The sequence below is a fragment of the Antennarius striatus genome, chromosome 19, assembly GCF_040054535.1.
Source record: "Antennarius striatus isolate MH-2024 chromosome 19, ASM4005453v1, whole genome shotgun sequence".
Taxonomy (NCBI): Eukaryota; Metazoa; Chordata; class Actinopteri; order Lophiiformes; family Antennariidae; genus Antennarius; species Antennarius striatus.
The window spans coordinates 2337925-2356924 of NC_090794.1; the positions used below are offsets into that span (position 1 = coordinate 2337925).

The following is a 19000-nucleotide window of genomic DNA, read 5'->3' on the forward strand; positions in this document are numbered from 1 at the left end:
CTCCTTAAATTCCTAGCTACACGACCATTTTACAACACGGAAAGACTTGTGCTGGAATAAAACATGGTAAAGATCCTGACGTAGTAACGCTCGTGTTTTAACGCATCGCAGGAAATGTTGATGTGATGGAAAATTAATGTTTTTTGGGAAGATTTCTTTTACACTTTCTCGCTGAGACGTTCCAGGAAAACCAGGAATATTCCAGACTGACACCTTAATCTGCGTGGAATGGGATGAAGATTCCTCTAGAACCTGAAAGAAACATCTGGGTCTGCTTCAGGGCTTCAGCTCGAGGATCTCTTGGAGGAACCAGAGATGCTGGTCGTTCCAGGTCGGACCATAATTCCCAACCTGTCAATCTTTAAGCCTCGTCTTCCGGGTCAGCAGAGGAGCCACCTGCGTCAGTGGAGGCTGAAAACGTTGGGAGGTGAACTGGAAAATGAGATTAAACATGCACGAAGCTTCACGGACACACTGGCGGGGGCCATCAGGAGCTGACGGAGGGACGTCTTCGTCTTCCTCCTCTTCCCTCAAACTTGCCAAGGTCACAAAGACAAACGACTCCCCGGAGGAACTTTTGTCCCCTCTGCAAGCGCACCGCTGTTCCTCCTCAGACACCTGCAATGAACTATTTCACGGCTGCTGCCCCCCCCCCCCCCAGGTCCTCCATGTCACGCTTTGATGGCTGCTTCCTCATGAATGCCACAGTGGGGGTGGTGGTGGTGGTGGGGGTGTCCCTTGAGTCAGCAGGCACTAAAACACCCGGGGGAGGAGAGGAGAATGTCACTGCAGCAGCCACCGGCGTCGCTGCCCCCCCCCCTCCATCGTCACTGTGACAGTGACGGCTTGTTGGACGCTGTTGCCACCAGAGAGGAAGCATCTCAGGTGTTCAGTTAAGCTTTACATGTGCAGATAGGTGAGGGAGGGGGGGGTTAAAATACATTCAACGACTACAACAACGAAATACATGATGGATTTAATGATAACTTGGTGGGGAGATGGGGCAAAAGCATCCAAAGAGGTGAGTCAGGGGCGACCCCAGCAGAGGTAAGGTGGTTACTCTCAACTCCTGGTCTTTACTGGGGCAGCTGACATCAGAAGAGCCTCTGGGAATCTACTGTCTCTATTGTTGAAGCTGTCAGTTTTCCCCCCCACCCTCCCACCACCACCCTGACTGTTAGTGGATGCTTTCCAAACTCCTCCAGCTCTTTGCAGGAGTGACCTTTCCAGAGGTAGACTCACTGACTGACTGACTGACTGACTGGATCAGGCACTCACGTCTCCTGGCAGTGCACAACCTGGGGTCCACAGAACATATTAATTTTAAAAAGAAAGAAAGAAACATGACATTTACATTCATCCTTAACTTTTGTCACTTGGAAATAAGTGAAATGTTATACTTAAGAGGAATAAAAACAATAAATTGAATCGCGGCAATTAAAAATATACTACCAGTATCACCTGCTGACACTGTTGATGAAATTTGAGAATGGAAGCAAGCCAGGATTAAACCTATTATTGCGTATATACGTATTTGATACTGCAATTGCCTTAATCTAAATATAAAATAATTATAAATTATTATAAATCAAAACGTTTAATCTCCGTTCTCATCTTCATATTTCATAGCTTTGCGCGTTGGCGCCACCTTGTGGTGAGAAGAGCAGGCCCTTTAATTTACCCGCTCTCCTCTCGCGGTATTTGGGCTCCTAGCAACCTCGTAAGGCGTGGTTTAACTCTGACCAATCAGGAGCCAGTCTGCGTACCGAGTCTGCCAATCACAGTTGAGTATTTCGGCACTAATTTAAAAACGGTAGAGAACGCTTCCTGTTTTGTTGTTGGCGATACACAAACGAACTGGCGAGGAGAGACTTAAGAATTTGTTGTATTTAATCACCTTTATTAGAATAAAAGTGGAATTTACACGGAAGATTTCGGTCGAAGTTTTTTTTTTTTTTTATAAAACCACCGGTGACGTTTATCACCAGCGTTAAACCGGGTAATTTAGCGTTGGTTGCGGTGTAAACGAGAAATGCCGTCCCGTGTTGAGGACTACGAGGTGCTGCACACGATCGGATCCGGTTCCTACGGGAGATGCCAGAAAATAAGACGGAAATCTGACGGGAAAGTGAGTAGCGATCAGCTGTTTGGGGTAACCTGCCGGTAAATGTCCTTTTTGTTACGTTAGGTTAGCGTTCCGACTGGATGCTAAACAGATAAATCTGCTAAAGTTATCAAACAAATTCATGTTTTTATCACTAAATAGTGACTCGGTGTTTTCATCCAACAAGTTAGGAGTGTTTTAACTAACAGAAAGTATTTATGATCATTCAAAAGCACAGTTATGAGTCCTCAAAGTTATTTGAGGCATATTGAGGTTATTTGCTCCAAGCTGCTGAGTTAATTTTTATTAGCGCTTTAAAGTTTCGAACCACTTTGTTTGTGCAGATCCTGGTGTGGAAGGAGCTGGATTACGGCACCATGGCAGAGAGTGAAAAGCAGATGCTGGTGTCAGAGGTCAACCTGCTGAGGGAGCTCAGGCATCCCAACATAGTGCGCTACTACGACCGCATCATCGACCGCACCAACACCACGCTGTACATCGTCATGGAGTACTGTGAGGGTGGGGACCTGTCCAGCCTCATCTCCCGGTGCCTCAGGGAAAGGTGACCGTGTGTGCTGAATCGGTAAAGTGGTGTGTTTCCCTGCTTCCTGGCAGCGGAGGTAAGAGTGTGTTTCCTTGTGCCAGGCGTTATCTAGAGGAGAAACTCATCCTGCGAGTGATGACCCAGCTAACGCTAGCCCTGAAGGAGTGCCACAGGCGCAGCGACGGCAGGGCCACGGTCCTCCATCGAGACCTGAAGCCGGCCAACATCTTCCTGGATATCAAGCAAAATGTGAAGCTTGGAGACTTCGGCCTGGCGAGGATCCTCAACCACGACACCAGTTTCGCAAAGACGTTTGTCGGGACGCCTTACTACATGTCTCCAGTGAGGATTTTCTTTTTAACACATATATTTGAAGCTTTAATCTCAGATTTTAACAGTCCTGATTGTAATCTGATCATCGCCGTTCTTTCAGGAACAAATTAACCAGATGTCGTACAACGAGAAGTCAGATATCTGGTCTCTCGGCTGCTTGCTGTATGAACTCTGTGCTTTATCGTGAGTTTTTTGTCATCTTCTTCAGCTGATTTTTCCCTGCAGCTGGTTTGTTGAGTGTGACGCCAACGGTTTTCCTGGATTTCTCCCGTTTAGCCCTCCGTTTACTGCTTACAACCAAAAGGAGCTGGCAGAGAAGATCAGAGAGGGGAAGTACAGAAGAATCCCGTACCGATACTCCGAGGAACTGAACTCGCTGCTGAGCAAAATGCTCAACCTGAAGGTTGGGAATCGGTTTATTAATCCTGGGATGTTTGGATGATGAATTCAGTCAGTTTTCAGTGTGTTAAATCTGTGTTTGTCTGTTCCCAGGACTACCTGAGGCCCTCTGTGGAGTCGATTCTCCAGACCAGCCTGTTGGCCGACACCGTTGCAGAGGAGCAGCGGAGCGCCCAGGCACGACTTCAGAGGAGGTCTGCAGATTCCAACCCCCCTCACAAAGCAGCCGACCCGACGCCAGGTTCAGCAGAGGAGCTCCGACTCCGGGAACAGGCGCTGAGGACCAGAGAAAAAGCTCTGAAGGAACGCGAGGAGAGGCTGGAGCGTAAGCATCACTACTCCATCCACACATCTAACAGCAAGCATCTCACGTAGCGTCGGCGTCACATGAACGCTCTTGCCTCTCCGTTGCAGAAAGGGAGCGGGAGCTTTGCGTTCGAGAGCGACTGGTGAAGGAGAGGCTCCTGAGGTGAAACCCGCTGAAGGAAACCATCCGTTCTCATTCTGTGACGGAGCTGACCGTTTATCTCGTGGTGCTGTTTCAGAGCCGAGGGCCGGATCCACGACTGCAGGCGTCTACAGCGGCAGAGGGGCCCGGCGCCGTTGTGTGGCATAGGTATGGGAATCCAGACAAGACTGGACTTCCTGAGATGGAACAAGATTTAATCAACGGTTCTATGTCTGTTGTGAATGTGGATATTTATTATTTTTAAAATCCTGTCAAAAACTGTTTTTTACACAAATAAAGACTTAAATTAAGCCTGAACATGTAAACTTGTCCTGTTGGGTCACTTGTCCTGTGACCCTGAAGCGCTGCCTCGTCACTCATCACTGACTTCCCACTCGTTTGGTTGTAGATGTGGAGAACATCTCCCCCGGCAAGAAGAAGGTCCACTTTGCAGGCGAGAGTGAAGAGCAGATCCACGACGTCCACCAGGGATTGGCTGACCAGGAGCTACTCCTCCGGAGGCTGCAGGCGGCCAATCAGCTCGCTCGAACCCTGAAGGAGGTGGAGAAGACCTGCCAGTCAAAGAGCAGACAGATCCTCCACATCCGCTGAGCCGACGTCCGCTGGTTTATTACTGTGAAAGATGGCAGTTGCTGTGATACTGAGTACTAATTATTTAATCTGTAATGTCAGATTTTAGTTTGATATGATAGTTTTTAAACTGGATGTATATTTTTTGCTGAATATATGAACCGTAAGTCTGTTTTCTTCGCTGTGTGTGTATGTATACTAGAGGGCAGATCTAGAATGTGTGTGAAAGAGACGCTCTGAACTCAGAACATTAAAAGAATGTACACATGTTTCAAGTTTCACCGTCTGATTGGCTGGTTCCAAGCAGGTGTTGGTGATCTCTGCCACCGCAAGACGCTGACTTCCTGGTTGGCATGGCGACAGAGCTGGTGCCGGGGTGCTTCTGCAATTAGTAAAACACATCGAAAGGATTTACAAATGTCTTCAAACATTCTCCACCTTGTTACTATGACGACGGACCGAGAGGCGAGGGGCCACACATGGGCCCCCGAAACAGACCAGTTCCAGAGGCTTGAAGCCACGGATGCCTGCGTTGGAAAACTGACGCTCCAATCAGCTCACAGGCGCATAAGAGGAGGCGTGGTCAGGAGTCCAGGTAACCACCAATCACCTGAGCAGACCTCAGCAAGGGGGCGTTAGCAGAAATCCAGGTAACTAACACCCCGTTAGTTTCGTCGATTAAAATTATTTTGATAGTCACAACCGGAAGCTGTTACCAATCTAACAACGTCTAACTTTATTTAAATGTTTTTGTAGTTACCCACTACTTCCACAAGAGGGCATCACTATTACAGATCCTTCAAGAACGTAGAATAACATTATTGATACGTCCTCCGAAATAACTGGTTATTTTTTTTAATGTGTCCACAGAACACATTGAAAAAAATATGAAGCTAGGAAATTCAACGTTTTTATTATGTTTGTCTTAAGGCTTTTGGTGATGATGTACTTAATTAAAGCATATCAATACTTGTTTTAGTTTAATTGCGTAGAGCTACTGATTTATTTTTGGTGTTGTAGTTATTCTGTACGGCCACAGGAGGGCGTCAAATGTATTTACTGGGCAGGAAGTGGTTTGAGTGCATTTACCCGAGGACATTAAACCAAAAGCGTCCCATTCACTCCGACTTTGAATGAAAATTTTTAATTCGTTTCGTTCATCTTAATAAAAGGTTGCCTGCTATCAAGTAAAAAAAAATACATAGTGATATTTGAGTTGTTATCATATGTAAAGTAACATTAAAATAATTTTCTGAAGTTCTATTTAGAACATTTCATCCAGACGCACTGACGTCTTGTTGCATTTGCGTCAAATGAAAATGAAGTATTTGTAGTTCCTCACTTTGGCCACAAGAGGGCATCAGACGCATTCATCATCAAGGGCCTTCTGAATATTTTATCAGCAATAGAATTTAACATGTTTAACTATTTGAAATGTATGCAATCGTAAAACTGCTTTAAATGCTAACTAACAGTAGCCCCCTCTCTCTTCTTGTTGGTTTCCTAAAGGTAAAGTAGATGATTGTTCGTCTGGATTCGGACACGAAGACTGAGTAAAACTAGAATGTGTAATACAGCCATTGACCACAGGAGGGCAGTGTCACCAACATGCGTTCATGTCCGGTTGTTGCTCAAAATAAAAGCATCAAATAGGAAACGTTCATTCATTAATTTTCCTAACGCTTAATCGCGGGGAACTGGAGTTTATCCCAAAAATTTGATTCAATTTCACGAGAACAGTACGACCACAAATGATCATTACCGTACAAATAAAGACGTGTAGGGAGTTTTAAGTGAGGAGATTCATAGAGTGTCAAAATCTGTTAGATTATTGTATGAAAGTGTTAAAGTTGAGGGTTAAATGTACTGGTCAAAAACAAGAAGAAGGTTCAAGCATTTTCAAATAAAGCAGAAGTTATTACAGTCAAATAGTGCAGGTAGTGAAAAGAGGGTTTTGGTTTTGGAGTTTGAAGCGTGAATTGTTCTTGAAGTTGTCGTCATCCTCTCACCAGGGCAGCACGGTGGCGCGGCGGTAACGCTGTTGCCTCACAGCCAGAAGGTCTCGGGTTCAAATCCCACTGAGGCTCTCCTCTGTGAGGAGTTTGCATGTTCTCTACGTGTCTGGTGAGTTCTCACCTCTAAAAACATGCACTATAGTCGAAGTAAATTGATCATAGGTATGAAGGTGGGTGACAGGACACACCCAGGGGTTGTCATTGTTGTGGAGAATTGGTTCTAAGCCTGGTTACACAAACATTTTGGTCATGTTTCCTCTACCTGTATTAACTTTGGGACGAGTTCCATTTCGTCCTCCACTGTGAGAATGAAGAAGAGTCTTGGTGTCATGATGTTCTGGTTCCTCCTCAGAGCTGGGAACCCCATAAATACAAGTTCCAAACCAAACCAAAGCAGCTGAAGGTTTAGCTCAGAGCGATGAGAGGAGGAACTCTGATCTGAGGTTATGGGTTCAAATCCCAGCTTCTGCCTTTAGATTTTCTCCAGTGTTGTGAATAATAAATATAACATCCAACCACTTCCTTTGTGTGCAGTCAGGTAGCTCAGCCTGTTAAGGTGCTGAGCAGGTGTGCAGACATTATAGGTTCAAATCCCACTCCTCCCATCATTTTTCAGGCTGTTTCCTGAATGACGAAGACAAATACGCCCGGAGAAAAGGTCTCAGTGTGAAGGAACCCGTAGCATGGTGGGTAAGTTCCCACAATGAGCCCAACCCGTACTCGCTGCAGGTTCTGGATCAAAGCTGTGTCTCACAGAAATGAGGCCGGAGGGGGCCGTGTCCCCTCCTGGCCCTCTGGAGCTTAAGAAAGCTGGGCTTATGAAGCCTCAAACCAGAAACAGCTGATATTTTACTGCCGTTTACGTCTTAAAGTTAACTAGTAACTTAAATTACTTTATTAAACAGGATACTCTTATCCTGCAACATAAAGTTAACAATGTTGGAAGAAACGTCTGTCATTATAGCCGCCACTAATGAAGGTAAGATGATGATTCTTCAGGTTTCTAGAACATATTAGGAAAGAAGAATCTGTAATGTGGTAAATAGTCAGTACTTTCTGGTTACGTTTTTTTCTAATATTATTTATAATGTACAACAGAAGAATAAAAAGTTAAAATCTGTATCTGTAAGTCGAACATGCATTTAAAAAACCAATAGTTCAGTCTGTTTCCTGAGCTCCTGGTGGTGGGAAGAGCTTCTGTGACGAAGGGGGGTTCAAGTGCTGGTGGAGGCTCAGGGGTGGGGGGGTCCTTGTTCTGCTCCTCACTGCTGACCAGCATGATGTTCTCGGGTCTGATGTCCGCATGGACGACACCAACGCTCCTGATGGCGCCCAACGCCACCAGCAGCTGCAGGGACAGAGAAAGGACCAGAAAAGACTGGGGTTTCACTACTGATGAGAAGCTAATCAATAGATAATTGATTCCAGATCAACACCCACCTGCCGAGCCAGGGGTCGGATCCGGTTCAAGCACAGCGGTTTTGTCCAGCGCCTGACAGGAATCACCTGTGTTCAACCTGATCGATGAACCGGAGGATGTTTGATGGATCCTGGTTCAGGGGGGTCAGGAGTGTCCACATCCGGAACTGGGGACAACATAGAGACGGTTCTGAGTCCATATTCTGATGGAGGACACGTTCCAGTCCAAATAACTGCTAGCGACCTGTTAGCTGTTAGCTACCCGTTAGCTGTTTACTAGCTGTTTGCTTTTAGCTACCCGTTAGCTGTTTACTAGCTGTTTGCTGTTAGCTACCCGTTAGCTGTTTACTAGCTGTTTGCTGTTACCTGTTAGCTGCCTGTTAGCCACTTTGTCGTTGAAAACTGTCTTTTTCCAGGTATTTCCTGTTGTCCGGCCATCAAGACGCTTCCGCTTCATTTTCTCCGAATCACTGAACTCCAACCTGCGCTGGAGCCACAAATCCACCTGCTTCATTTTGTGGTGGCGTCACGGAGCGGAACTACCGTCATCACCGCTTGTTTCAGCGGAGCCGAACTTGGTGAAACACCGAGTCACCTCTCGGCTCGGCTAAACTCGGGAACGTTCGTTTCTGGAATGACGTCATCATTATGCGTTGACTATAGACTCGAGCCGTTGTGCTAGAGGAAGAGAAGTGTTTTTCCTGGATGGTTTGCCCACATATTACGATCATAAAACACATATATTATTAAAATATGTATATATATATATATATATATATATACATATACATATATATATTATTCAAACAGGCATTTAAATGTCTTCAAGAATAATTTTGCATACCTGTCAAGTTGTATGCTTTTAGCGTAAGTTATCCAGGAAATGTGTACAGATACACATGGTCTTCCATATAAGCCACGCATTACCAAATATTAGTAACTTTTTCCAGGATCTTAACAGAAAAAAGTAATGAAATATAGAACTATTGATGAAATAAATAACACTATGAAATAACTAAACAACCCTCTGTGGGATCTTCACAGAAAAAAGAAATTTCCATCTGACAAACTTTTTTATTTTTTACAAAAAAAAAAATCAACTTTTATTCAAATGTTCACCGATACAAAAAACAAATGGGGTGCATCGTCGCCATTCTCGGCTCATTTTCCTTCAGTGGTTATGACGTGTGCTTACAAGCAGCAGAATCATCTGGTCCAGACACTTCAAATGTCGCATACTGCGGGTGCTTTTAGAGACGATCCGACGACGAAGACGAGCCGACGCTTCAACAGGAATGTGAGGAATACCGTGGAAATGTGGTAGCGTGACACAAAATTGAAGAATCCTGAATAAATAAAAAGTATGCATACTCAAAGGTGTGTCCGCTTAGCCTGCTTTTTAACCGCCAGCTACGAACGACACCTTTTAGAGACTTAAAAACTAAATATTGGATATCAATCCGCCTGCTGAGATCCTGAAGACGATCATCCCAACAAATGTTGGAAAGAAATGGAAAAATGAAGGACTAGGAGGCCTCGTCTGGTAACATCAGTGGTCCTGGATGCGTGTCATCATTATTAAAAATGATGACACTATACACATGAAAGCACACCAACACAGCCAGCACCTGCAGACAGAGGGGGAGGCAAACGTTGCAGTTTCCGACTGTGTTGGTGTGGACAAGTCGATTTGTTAGGGGTGACATGTTTCTACACTATTACATCATGTAAGGGGGAGGGTGAGGGTGAGTTCATCTGGATTCAGAAGTTCTATTTGACCAGTCCGATCTTCTTGGCTTCGGTTTCGTAAATGAGTAACCGCCACATCTTCACGATGAAGACTTCGGCTTCTTCGTCGAGGACCTGAAGCAGGGGCAGAAGGAGGCGTCAGTTACGTGGAGCTCGTCGGGAGGCGAGCGACGGACTTCTCCTTCCGTTACTCACCATGGCGACGTCATCCAGGATGCTCTGCGGCATGCTGTGAGCCATCACCTGAGACGCACAAACGCATCGCAGTCACTTCCTGCCGTTTAAAACCGAATGATGTCACAGACGGACGTCACATGACCCTCACCTTGGAGCAGACGAAGTCCACTAAGGTGGCCTCCTCTTCTCCGATGTACTCGATGATCTTCTTATTGATCCAGGGCCGAACGCGGCGTTCCATTAACGTCTGGAAACAACGCAGAAACGTGCAGTTTGTTTTAGCAGCAGCAACATAAACGACATCATCGTCTGGTAGATTTTCAAAGGGGAGGGACGTGCGTCTCACCGTGTCGACCATGGACCAGTCCAACGGGTAGGAGAACAGCTCGGGCTTCGCTGTGGGAATCTTCTCTATCAAACTCTTGATGTGTTTTCGTTTCTCCTCGGTGTTGCCCCCCTTAATGCTGGACAGTCCGGCGCCATCCACCCCCAAGCTCTTGTCGTCGTCGTAATCCAGCGGCACCAGCTTCCTTTTGCGGGGCTGCTCGTCGGCCTCTTCGTCGTCGAACTTGTCGAAGACGCTGTCCACCGGCAGCTTCTTCCTCTTGCCGGCGTTGGGCTGGCTGGGGCTCCCCGTGGCGGCTGTGGGGTCATGGGGGAGGGGGGATCAACCGATACGGATCAATCAAGATTAAAAAAAAATATTAATGGAGGTTTTGTTTGGCGATTTTCTAACCAAATTCAAAACAACTCACGAAACCTAAGAAACCAAGTTCGTCCATTTCTTCCTGACGTAGCAGTTTAGCGTAGGGATGCTAATTATTAGCGATGATGATGTCATCAAGGGAAACTCACCCAGTTTGAGGCTGAGGCCGATCTTTGGTCGGTTCTCATCCTGAGGGAGGGCGTCGGGCGGTGAGTTTTCGTGGGGGATGATGATGCCACAGGGCGACTCATCCCCGGGGGTGTTCGGCGACACGTTGCCGCTGGCCGACGACACCGATGGCGCCGCCGTGATGGGACGCATCGTCGGCTTCAAGCACGGCTTCACGTCGGGGTTCTCTTCGTCGTTGTCGTACTCCTCTTCTTCGCCCTCCTCCACCTCGTTGTCGGGCGCCAGCGGCAACGGCGGCCGCGGGCGAACCTCTACTCTCTCCTGCTCGTGCCGGCGTTCCCGGTGATCCCGGTGGTCCCGATGGTCCCGGTGGTCTCTGTGGTCGCGTGAGCTCCTGTGGCGTTCCTGGCGCTCCTCCTCGGGCTCCGTCTCTTGGATGATAGGCTGTCGTCTCAGACGCTCCTCCTCTTCCTCTTCCATCTGGACAAATAAGAGGCGAGGGAGAGAGAAGAAAAAAAAAGGTCAACAGATGTTGAAAGCTGGACGCCACAAATATGCAAAGACCAAAAAGATGCTTGGATGATAAAGTGACCTTCACAAAGACAACACACAGCCATTCCCCCTGAATGCAGACACACACGGCACACACACGAGCGTCAGAGAGGAGACGCGTACCCTGCGTAGCTCTGCGTCTGGGTTTGGATGTCCCTCGTCTAGCAGCCTCTGTCTGATCTCCTCCAGCTCCTCCTTCTCTCTCTTCCTGTCACGCTCGTCTGCCTCCATCTCCTTCTCTCGGTCTCTGAGGCGCTTCTGCAGCGCACTGCCCCTAGAGGTCAGACCAGAAATGACAGCGTTCAGAACAAAAGCTGGAGCAGCGGCGGCGTCGCAGCAGCTGCGAGTCAGATCTGGGTCACGGCGTTTTTTTCGATCGGTCGCAGCGCAGCGTCACGCGTGTGAGGTCATAAACGTCACACGTCTGCACAGGCAGTGCAAGCGACAGGAAGATCTGGGATGGAAGCAGTCGTGTGTGTGTTTGTTTTATTACGTCTGTCTGTCGTCGCTCACCTGTAATATTTGGGGTCGTCTCTGTCGTCGTCGTAATCTTCAAGAAACTCTTTGAGCCGTTTGCCCTCTTTCATCTGGAAACAAAACCACAGTGAAACATCAGCAGGATAATAAAACAGTTTGTGGACATGAAGTTTATCCTCAAACAAACAAATAAAAAACACGTCGGTGCTCATCTGACGTGAACTCACCATTTCACGGCGGCGCTCATCTTCTCTTTCCGAATCTTTGGCGTAATCCCGTCCCTTCTTCCTCTCCCGGAGCTCCCAGTTTTTAAGACGCTGTCGACACAACGGCACCAGGTTAATCAAGTCATGTTGAACTACTGCTATTGGTGACTGCATCATGCATCGATTGGGGGGTGGGTGGGGGTCCCTCCCAGGCTTCCGTACCTCCTGATAGGCCGCCTCCTTGTCGCGGAGTTTCCTCTCCAACTTCCTGCGTTCGTACGCCTCCTCTTCATCCTCTTGCTCCCGTTTTTTTTCTCTTTCTCGGTCTCGACTCACCTCCCTGCTGTGAAAAATATTTTATATTTAAAATTAAACTGGAACCAAACACAAATGTTCTTTTTGTCTCTATTAATCGCCCACCGGCTGATTTTCTAGATTTCATTACTTTCCCATTTTACACCTGAGCTCTCCTCACCTGGATCGGCTGCGTTCGGCGCTCCGATCCCGGCTCCGGTCCCTCTCCCAGTCCCGTTCGCGCTCCCTGTCTCGGGTCCGCCGGTCGCGGTCTTTGTCTCTCTCTCTCTCCCGCTCTCTTTCCCTCTCCCGTTCTCTCTCTCGCTCCTTCTCCCTCTCTCGGTCCCGCCGCTCTCTCTCCCGCTCCCGCTCCTTTTCCCGCTCTCTGCGCTCTTTCTCAAACTCCAGTCGCTCCTTCTCCCTCTTGTCCTTCTCTTCCTCCAGTTTCTGCAGAGCAAGACACAGACGGGTTCAGCCACACGGCGCCACGCGGGATCCAGCCGATCACTGCAGTCAATGCTCTACTGTGCAGATCAAGTGGTTTCCAGAATGTAAAGAAAGTTTTAATCATTTGTAAAAGAGAGGCTGGAATCCTATCTGGGAAACCTGGAAGCGTGAAAAGATTCTCCCGCACGGAGAGACGGCTTCCTCAGTCATCCAGAAATACGCTAGTAATACCTAGACTTTAGCAAGAATGTAACTGGAAACCACTTTAATGGTCAAAAAGACCGGTGGAACACGTTCAGCTCGAGGTGTTCATAAAGGAGAAACACAAAGCATTTCTGTCCTTAAGAGAAAACAGGCGTCAGTCTTGGTGAACTAGTTGTTTGTGACTTACAGGTGTCGAACTACGGACTCAGCCCTTCGCTGCCCCTACAAGCCTTTTAAGTTAGGCCTGGGAGGAAAGCAGGTCACACGGTATATACAAGGGAAAAACATTATGGGAGTCTGTCTTGCTTAGTCATCATCATCATCAACATCATCAAAAAAAAACAACAGCGTTTGCTTCAAACATGACATTAGAGCTACGTCAAGAAATGCACACAGTGTACATCAGAAACAGTTTCTGTTCACATGAATGAAATTGTAGAAACGGTCTTACCCCTTGCAGGAGTCTTCAGTCGCTCTTCGTGACTCAGTGTTTATCAGACACACACACACACAAACACACACACACACATCACAAATCAGCCTTGTCAGCGTCACACACAAGGCTTGGGGTCTGTTGTTTAACTGTCAATGCGTGGCGTTAAAGCAGACGCCGAATACAAAGAAGACAAGCTGAAGCTGCGTGAGTCGTGTTTCCACGTCCTGTTCAGACACTTGTGTGCAGAAGATGAACCCACGAGTGTGAGCACAGACCGGAGGAGTCATAGGCGGACTCACAGTCTGGAAACGGACTGAAAAACCCAAGCCTTCGGTGAAACGCAAAACAAGAAAGATAATGACGCAAGAAACAGGATGGAGACACTCAGACGGCTCGACTTAACCTTCATTACCAGCAACCGAGACGTTAAAGGAGCTCAGACGGCGTGTAAAACAAATAGAAACTGAATGTAATCATTTAAAATACTGGGTGTTGTTGCTCTGTTACCATTGAATGGGGGTAACCTCTCCTGGTTCACTCGGCCTCTAATTCTATGGGATCGGGGTTGTTTTGAATCAAATATGTGAGATGTTTCATTTATTGCCGTATTTCGTGTCTTTTCACTTACCTGTGGAGCATCAACCAGGGCTTTTACTGAAATACTCAACCACCTACACGACTCTCAGCACAAACTGATATTAATGATACTTCAGATAACACAGGCAATTTAGTTATTTTTCATTGCGGGTTGAAACCTGGGTATGAAAAGGAGTACCGGTAAAATAATTTCAATGATTACTTCGTAAAATTTCTTTTTTAACGTGTTTTGATTTGAAAGCACATTTTGTTTAAAAAGTTTAATTTTATGCACTTAAAAATTGAAAAAGATTTTTAAAAAAAGAAAATAAAAACAGAACACACTCTCTTTTGAGAATATATGCACTTTCTAAAAATCTGATCCCTCAATATTTCCGTTTGCTTTATGGTTTCCTGGTTGCAGGACTTTGGGTATATTCTGGTCAGTTTTCAGATAAAATAGCGACGGCTGTTCCTATTAAGACGTACGAACACACTGACTTGACCTGAAGAAAAGGAAGACATGAAAGAGAGAAGACACTGACGGAGAGCAGGAGGAAGAAGAGAGAAGAAGTCACACGACCACAGACAGGGAGCACGTACCTTGCCAGTCTTCAGATCAGCATGCTGCTGTGGAGAAGGCGCCCCCCCCCCTCACCCCTACTTGCATATTAAAAGCTACAGCCAAAGTCACTGCAGTGGTTACTGACAAGAGTCCTCGTGCTTCAATGTGAACACCATTAAGACAGATCAGAAAGGAAAGAGGACGAGCACAGGTTCACTGACTTCAAGCTTCATGTGGAAAACACATTAAAAAAATTTAAAAAGTTGGGGGGGGGGTGATTAAATATTAGCAAATTCTTGGCTGAATAATGAGCATGGGTGACAAACACATGGGTGCAGTACAGTTGCCCCTATGCAAGTCCTCAAGGGGGGGACGCCCAATATATGTATAAAGTAAATGAAGGCTGATACTTACATCCTATCCTGGTTACTTTTTCCAAAGCTCTGAGATTCATCTCGCTTTAGTCACCATATGATCACTATCATAATGGTGGGGTTTAATGAATAGATTAGCTTTTAGGTAACTTTACATTGTCTCCATGCATTTGTGTGTGATGAATTAAGAATGGCGCTACAAACGGTCACACCTATAGAGGTGCACTAGTTGTCACAGAAATGCTGAGAAATACTAGCGCTCAGGCTACTTGTGGTGTTGGAACATTGAATATGATAACGTTTAGAATTATAAACCTTATCATATTTAATATATTAAAAGCATTTCATGTAAAATAGGGCAAATAAGAAGTTTGGTTTGGCAAAATTTTAAGGACTGCCGACTCGCGGCAGAGGATGCAAGTTACTGAGATCAAGAAATATGTGTGTGGATAAACTATGTGAGCGGCTGCTGTCCAAAACCTGTAATGTCAACTACAAATCAAATGAAACACTTTACCTTGTGAGTGTCACGAAATTTACTAATCTCTCTGGAAATCAGGTCTCTCTTGTCTTCCTCCATATCGATGGTATTAATGTCATCCTAAAGAAGGTGAAGACAAAATGTTAGCAGTGGACATTTAAAGACGCAATAACAACAACGACAAAAGAAATGGGAGAGTCAGCACACCTCTTCTTTTTTCTCCTTTTTTCTCTTTCGCCGCTGGGCGTCCTCATCCTGGGATGGCGCGTTGAGCTCGGCGGCGTATTCCCGCATCAGTCCGTCAATAGCACCTTTGATGATCTGATCCTTCTTCTTCGTCTCCTCGTCGAGAACCTCTTCCTCCTCCTCTCTTCCATCTTCAGCTTTCTTATTCTGTCGGCACAGGCAGAAATATAGCAGTTCATATAACAGTTATATTGTCTAGTTTAGCTTCATGAATAAATGAACTGTAATTGTTTGATTTAAAAGCTGGAGTCGATCAGTAAGTGATGCTCTACCCCGTTGGCGGTCTTCTTCTTGGCCTTCCACTCATCCAGCAGAGCTTTAGTCTTGGCATCCACCTTCACCAACAGATTTTTGTCTCCAATTTGTAGATCGTGAAGCAGGCGCAACGAACGCAACGTGGACTCTGGCTCCTTGTACTCGCAAAAGCCAAACGCTGAAACAAATATCAGCATGGAAACAGATATTTAAGGTACGTTTATAGAGCAAACATACAAAGTTACTGAATCATGTGTTTAAGTGAACTCATCTTGTGAGATTAGAGTCCATTACCCAAGTCAGCATTGGATGAGAGCGTTTCCTGACCTTATGCTGCCTGATGTGTGTATTATGCATTACCTTGAAGCTTGCCAGAGGCTCCTTGGACTCTCTTCCAGCTCAGAACAATCCCACATTTCTACAACATGAACACAAAGGTTAAGAATTTAAGACTGAATTATATTTAGCTTCTTAATGCTGCAGCACAGGATTCAGTATCAACAACTTTCTAAAGAACTTGGCAACAAAATTTGCAATGGTTTATAAATGTGGTATTAATGTTTGAAGACCCTACAACCATTACTGAATTCGATTAGTTGTTCAGATTTAAATGACAACTCTAGTTTACAGACGCTAAGATTTGACTGTCTTAAAAAGCAGGATACAATCTGTAACGTCCGAGAACTCCTGAAAAGATGATATTCTTATTACATAACCGAGTGACTTGAAGAGTTCATGCAATATTCCATCACTTACCGCCAGCAGCTGTCTAATCAGCATGTCAGAGGCTTTTTCTGATATGTTTCCCACAAACACGGTGGTGGTGGGCCCGCTCTCCTCATTGTCTTTGGCTCGCAGGGCAGCAATGTCCTTTTTGGGAACCGCAGGTTTGCTGACCACCGGTACGGGGGGTACCATTACTGTCGGGGTGGAGGTCATGATACCCACATGAACAGGGATCATTGGAGCTCCTGGGTCGACCAAAGCAAAATCAACTTGAAACAAAACCAATTTTTATGTGAAATTTCTAGCTTTTCTCCAAATTTTCAGGTGATTTCACTCCCATCAAATCTCGGGGTATGAGTAACAAAACACCCTTGTCACTAACAGGAAGTGTACAATGCATGAAACTGTACTCACATGATCACTTAAGTAGGTAAATGAAGTGAAATGGGTGTCATCAAGTGTTTGTTTACCTGTGGGAAAGCCGGCAAACTGAGGGGGCATCCCGGGAGGGGGCAACAGCGGCCGATTTAGATGAGGTGGGAAAGACATTCTGGGTGGGAATAGGACCGACCTGGAGACGAACAGTAATGACACTCAGAAGTGGTGTAGTTTGACACACATGTCATCGGCTCAAGTTTGGAGAAAAGTTCTCCAAACAGTGTGTTTTCTACAACACAAAAATAAGGTTTAAGCCTCTGGTGCAGTCAGAACCGCTCCATTTAAAAAGAGTTCCGCTAACATAGATAAAAGGATTCTGTCGTAACTTCACGTTAGCTAAGCGTGTCCGAACTTACAACGGTGGTGAGCTAACTTGGTAGCGTTTACGCCACTTAGTTAAAACATTATTAACTTGTTTGACGTGATGTGGCTTAATTCCACCACCACCCCCCAATTAAAATAAACGACTAACAAGTGGCTAACTGCTAAAGCTAGCATTAAACTCGTTGCTGTACCCGGCAAACCTACATTAAAGCTAAAATAGCATTAGCCATAGCTTGTGCCAACGTTACAATAAACAAGCAAAACTAACTTCACTGAGTTAAATGATACCAGAACCAACGTGTTAATGCCCATATATACATACCCCAAGATAGGCGGCGTACAAAAAGACAAAAAAATTGCAGTCAAAAGGTTATTAATTATGTAATTCTTTATAGCGTACGGACTGTCGCTTTAGCACGTTGGCTATGCGAAGGCCTTCAACGACCACTGACGCAAGCGCGTCACGTGTCGGACTACAGAAGCGCTTGTTGTGGTTGCCGAGACGAGGCCGCCGGGCGGAGCAGTGCGAGACAGTAGGAAAACAATTACTGGACTGTTTCAAGTTAATGCTGTCGTTGCTGATACTCGTCGCATCAGTAACGACGAGTTACTGATGCGACGAGTACTATTATAATTAACTACTGTTAATTATAATAGCATTTTATCGTCTTATTTAGTTAGTTATTTTGTAAGTTAGTTAGTTGTTTGTTAATTTGTTTAATTTTGTTTTGTTAATTAACAGTAATACCTGTAATTAATTAGTAATGTACAATTATGAGTTCCTCAGCAGCGCGGTAATTTCAATTTTTACTTTACTTTAAATATCAGAATTAGAATCCTTTATTGATCCCCGACAGGGAATTGCTTTTTGTTACAGCTTGCGTTATTTCAGACCTTATTGCAACGTCAGAAAAAGAATAGAGACTTTAGAATTAAGAAAAAGAGGAAAGGATATTATAGAAAAATAAGAGAATAAATAGTTGTACATTTTGTCCAAATTAACGACTCAATTGCACCAGTACTTAGTAATTAGCATCTAATTAAATTATGTACCAGATCAAATAGCTCAGTGTATCGTCCTTTTAGAAGTAAATCGACTCTTATCTTCTGGTTTAATAATCTCTAGAAAATATCGGGGCGCTAACAATTCCATTAATTGTATGAGAAATATCTATTTGACTGTAAGACTATGTCACACGTTTAAATCGGATCATTATGGTACTGAAGAAATGCAAATGGTCCATGATGTTCCGTTGGAGACATCAGCGACACTCCGTGTGACAGCTGGGGAGCGAGGGCTGCGTCTGACAAGTCGTGACGTCATTTTAGGCGGGTTTTTCATGGAAAGTGCTAGAAGAAACGAAGCACGACGTCCTGGTTTTATATATTCCTCCGTCCTATTAAAAAGTACCACAACATTTTCTTTTAATACACGACGTTCTTGTCAACTTTATTGACATTTATTGGATCGAGGCTGCTATTTTCAATGCAGTAAAATATATAATATAGCTACAAAAGCTGGAATCCACCTAAAAGGGTTAGTCTGACTATACATCCTTTCTGGAATGATCTTCCACAAGGTGGCATCAATAATACACTGAGTTCAACTTTTTTTTTTTTTCTAGTATTTTCCAAGGTACAAGGTCGCCATTCATAACGTGCTTTTCGATGCATTGCATTGAGTTCGTCTTAAAAACGACACATTAAAATCATTTTACGCTGCATCTCCAACAGATTTACATCCCGGAATGTATAGTTTATCATGATTAAATAAATTGCCTATTT

The 19000-nt window shown here is 45.2% G+C and overlaps 2 protein-coding genes and 1 long non-coding RNA gene across 4 annotated transcripts; 1 reads left to right on the forward strand and 2 right to left on the reverse strand.

Annotated features, from left to right (window-relative positions):
* Window positions 1–80: 80 nt before the first annotated feature.
* LOC137613135 (serine/threonine-protein kinase Nek2-like) lies at window positions 81–4677 on the forward strand. 2 transcript variants are annotated; one of them, XM_068342053.1, is made up of 9 exons: window positions 81–2128; window positions 2449–2666; window positions 2750–2990; window positions 3082–3164; window positions 3258–3384; window positions 3474–3705; window positions 3795–3849; window positions 3926–3996; window positions 4238–4677. In XM_068342053.1, the coding sequence occupies exons 1-9, from the start codon at window positions 2033–2035 to the stop codon at window positions 4438–4440; spliced, it is 1326 nt and encodes a 441-aa protein (XP_068198154.1). In that variant the 5' UTR covers window positions 81–2032; the 3' UTR covers window positions 4441–4677. The 2 variants fall into 2 exon arrangements, with proteins under 2 accessions (XP_068198154.1, XP_068198156.1); XM_068342055.1 differs by lacking the exon at window positions 3082–3164 and having other exon boundaries at window positions 3190–3384.
* Window positions 4678–7367: 2690 nt separating this feature from the next.
* LOC137613137 (uncharacterized) lies at window positions 7368–8411 on the reverse strand. The gene is made up of 3 exons (XR_011038917.1): window positions 8220–8411; window positions 7875–8020; window positions 7368–7782 (listed from the first exon to the last, which is right to left on the reverse strand). It is a non-coding gene; the product is annotated as an uncharacterized lncRNA (long non-coding RNA).
* Window positions 8412–8913: 502 nt separating this feature from the next.
* On the reverse strand, window positions 8914–17678 carry rbm25b (RNA binding motif protein 25b). Its single transcript, XM_068342244.1, has 17 exons — window positions 17538–17678; window positions 16924–17024; window positions 16484–16698; window positions 16088–16145; window positions 15745–15905; window positions 15434–15619; window positions 15263–15346; window positions 12325–12590; window positions 12072–12192; window positions 11871–11960; window positions 11680–11753; window positions 11290–11440; window positions 10635–11094; window positions 10126–10421; window positions 9928–10026; window positions 9798–9845; window positions 8914–9716 (listed from the first exon to the last, which is right to left on the reverse strand). The coding sequence occupies exons 2-17, from the start codon at window positions 17000–17002 to the stop codon at window positions 9624–9626; spliced, it is 2481 nt and encodes an 826-aa protein (XP_068198345.1). The 5' UTR covers window positions 17003–17024; window positions 17538–17678; the 3' UTR covers window positions 8914–9623.
* Between the last annotated feature and the right edge of the window lie 1322 nt (window positions 17679–19000).

Coding starts and splice junctions, on each gene's coding strand:
- rbm25b (XM_068342244.1), bottom strand. CDS start 17,002: ATGTCTTTCCCACCTCATCTAAATCGGCCGCTGTTGCCCCCTCCCGGG. Junction 12,591..15,262: donor AATTTCGTGACACTCACAAG/GTAAAGTGTTTC, acceptor CTTGCTCTGCAG/AAACTGGAGGAAGAGAAGGA. Junction 9,846..9,927: donor TGGACTTCGTCTGCTCCAAG/GTGAGGGTCATG, acceptor TGTGCGTCTCAG/GTGATGGCTCACAGCATGCC.
- LOC137613135 (XM_068342053.1), top strand. CDS start 2,033: ATGCCGTCCCGTGTTGAGGACTACGAGGTGCTGCACACGATCGGATCC. Junction 3,165..3,257: donor TATGAACTCTGTGCTTTATC/GTGAGTTTTTTG, acceptor TCTCCCGTTTAG/CCCTCCGTTTACTGCTTACA. Junction 3,997..4,237: donor GGCGCCGTTGTGTGGCATAG/GTATGGGAATCC, acceptor GTTTGGTTGTAG/ATGTGGAGAACATCTCCCCC.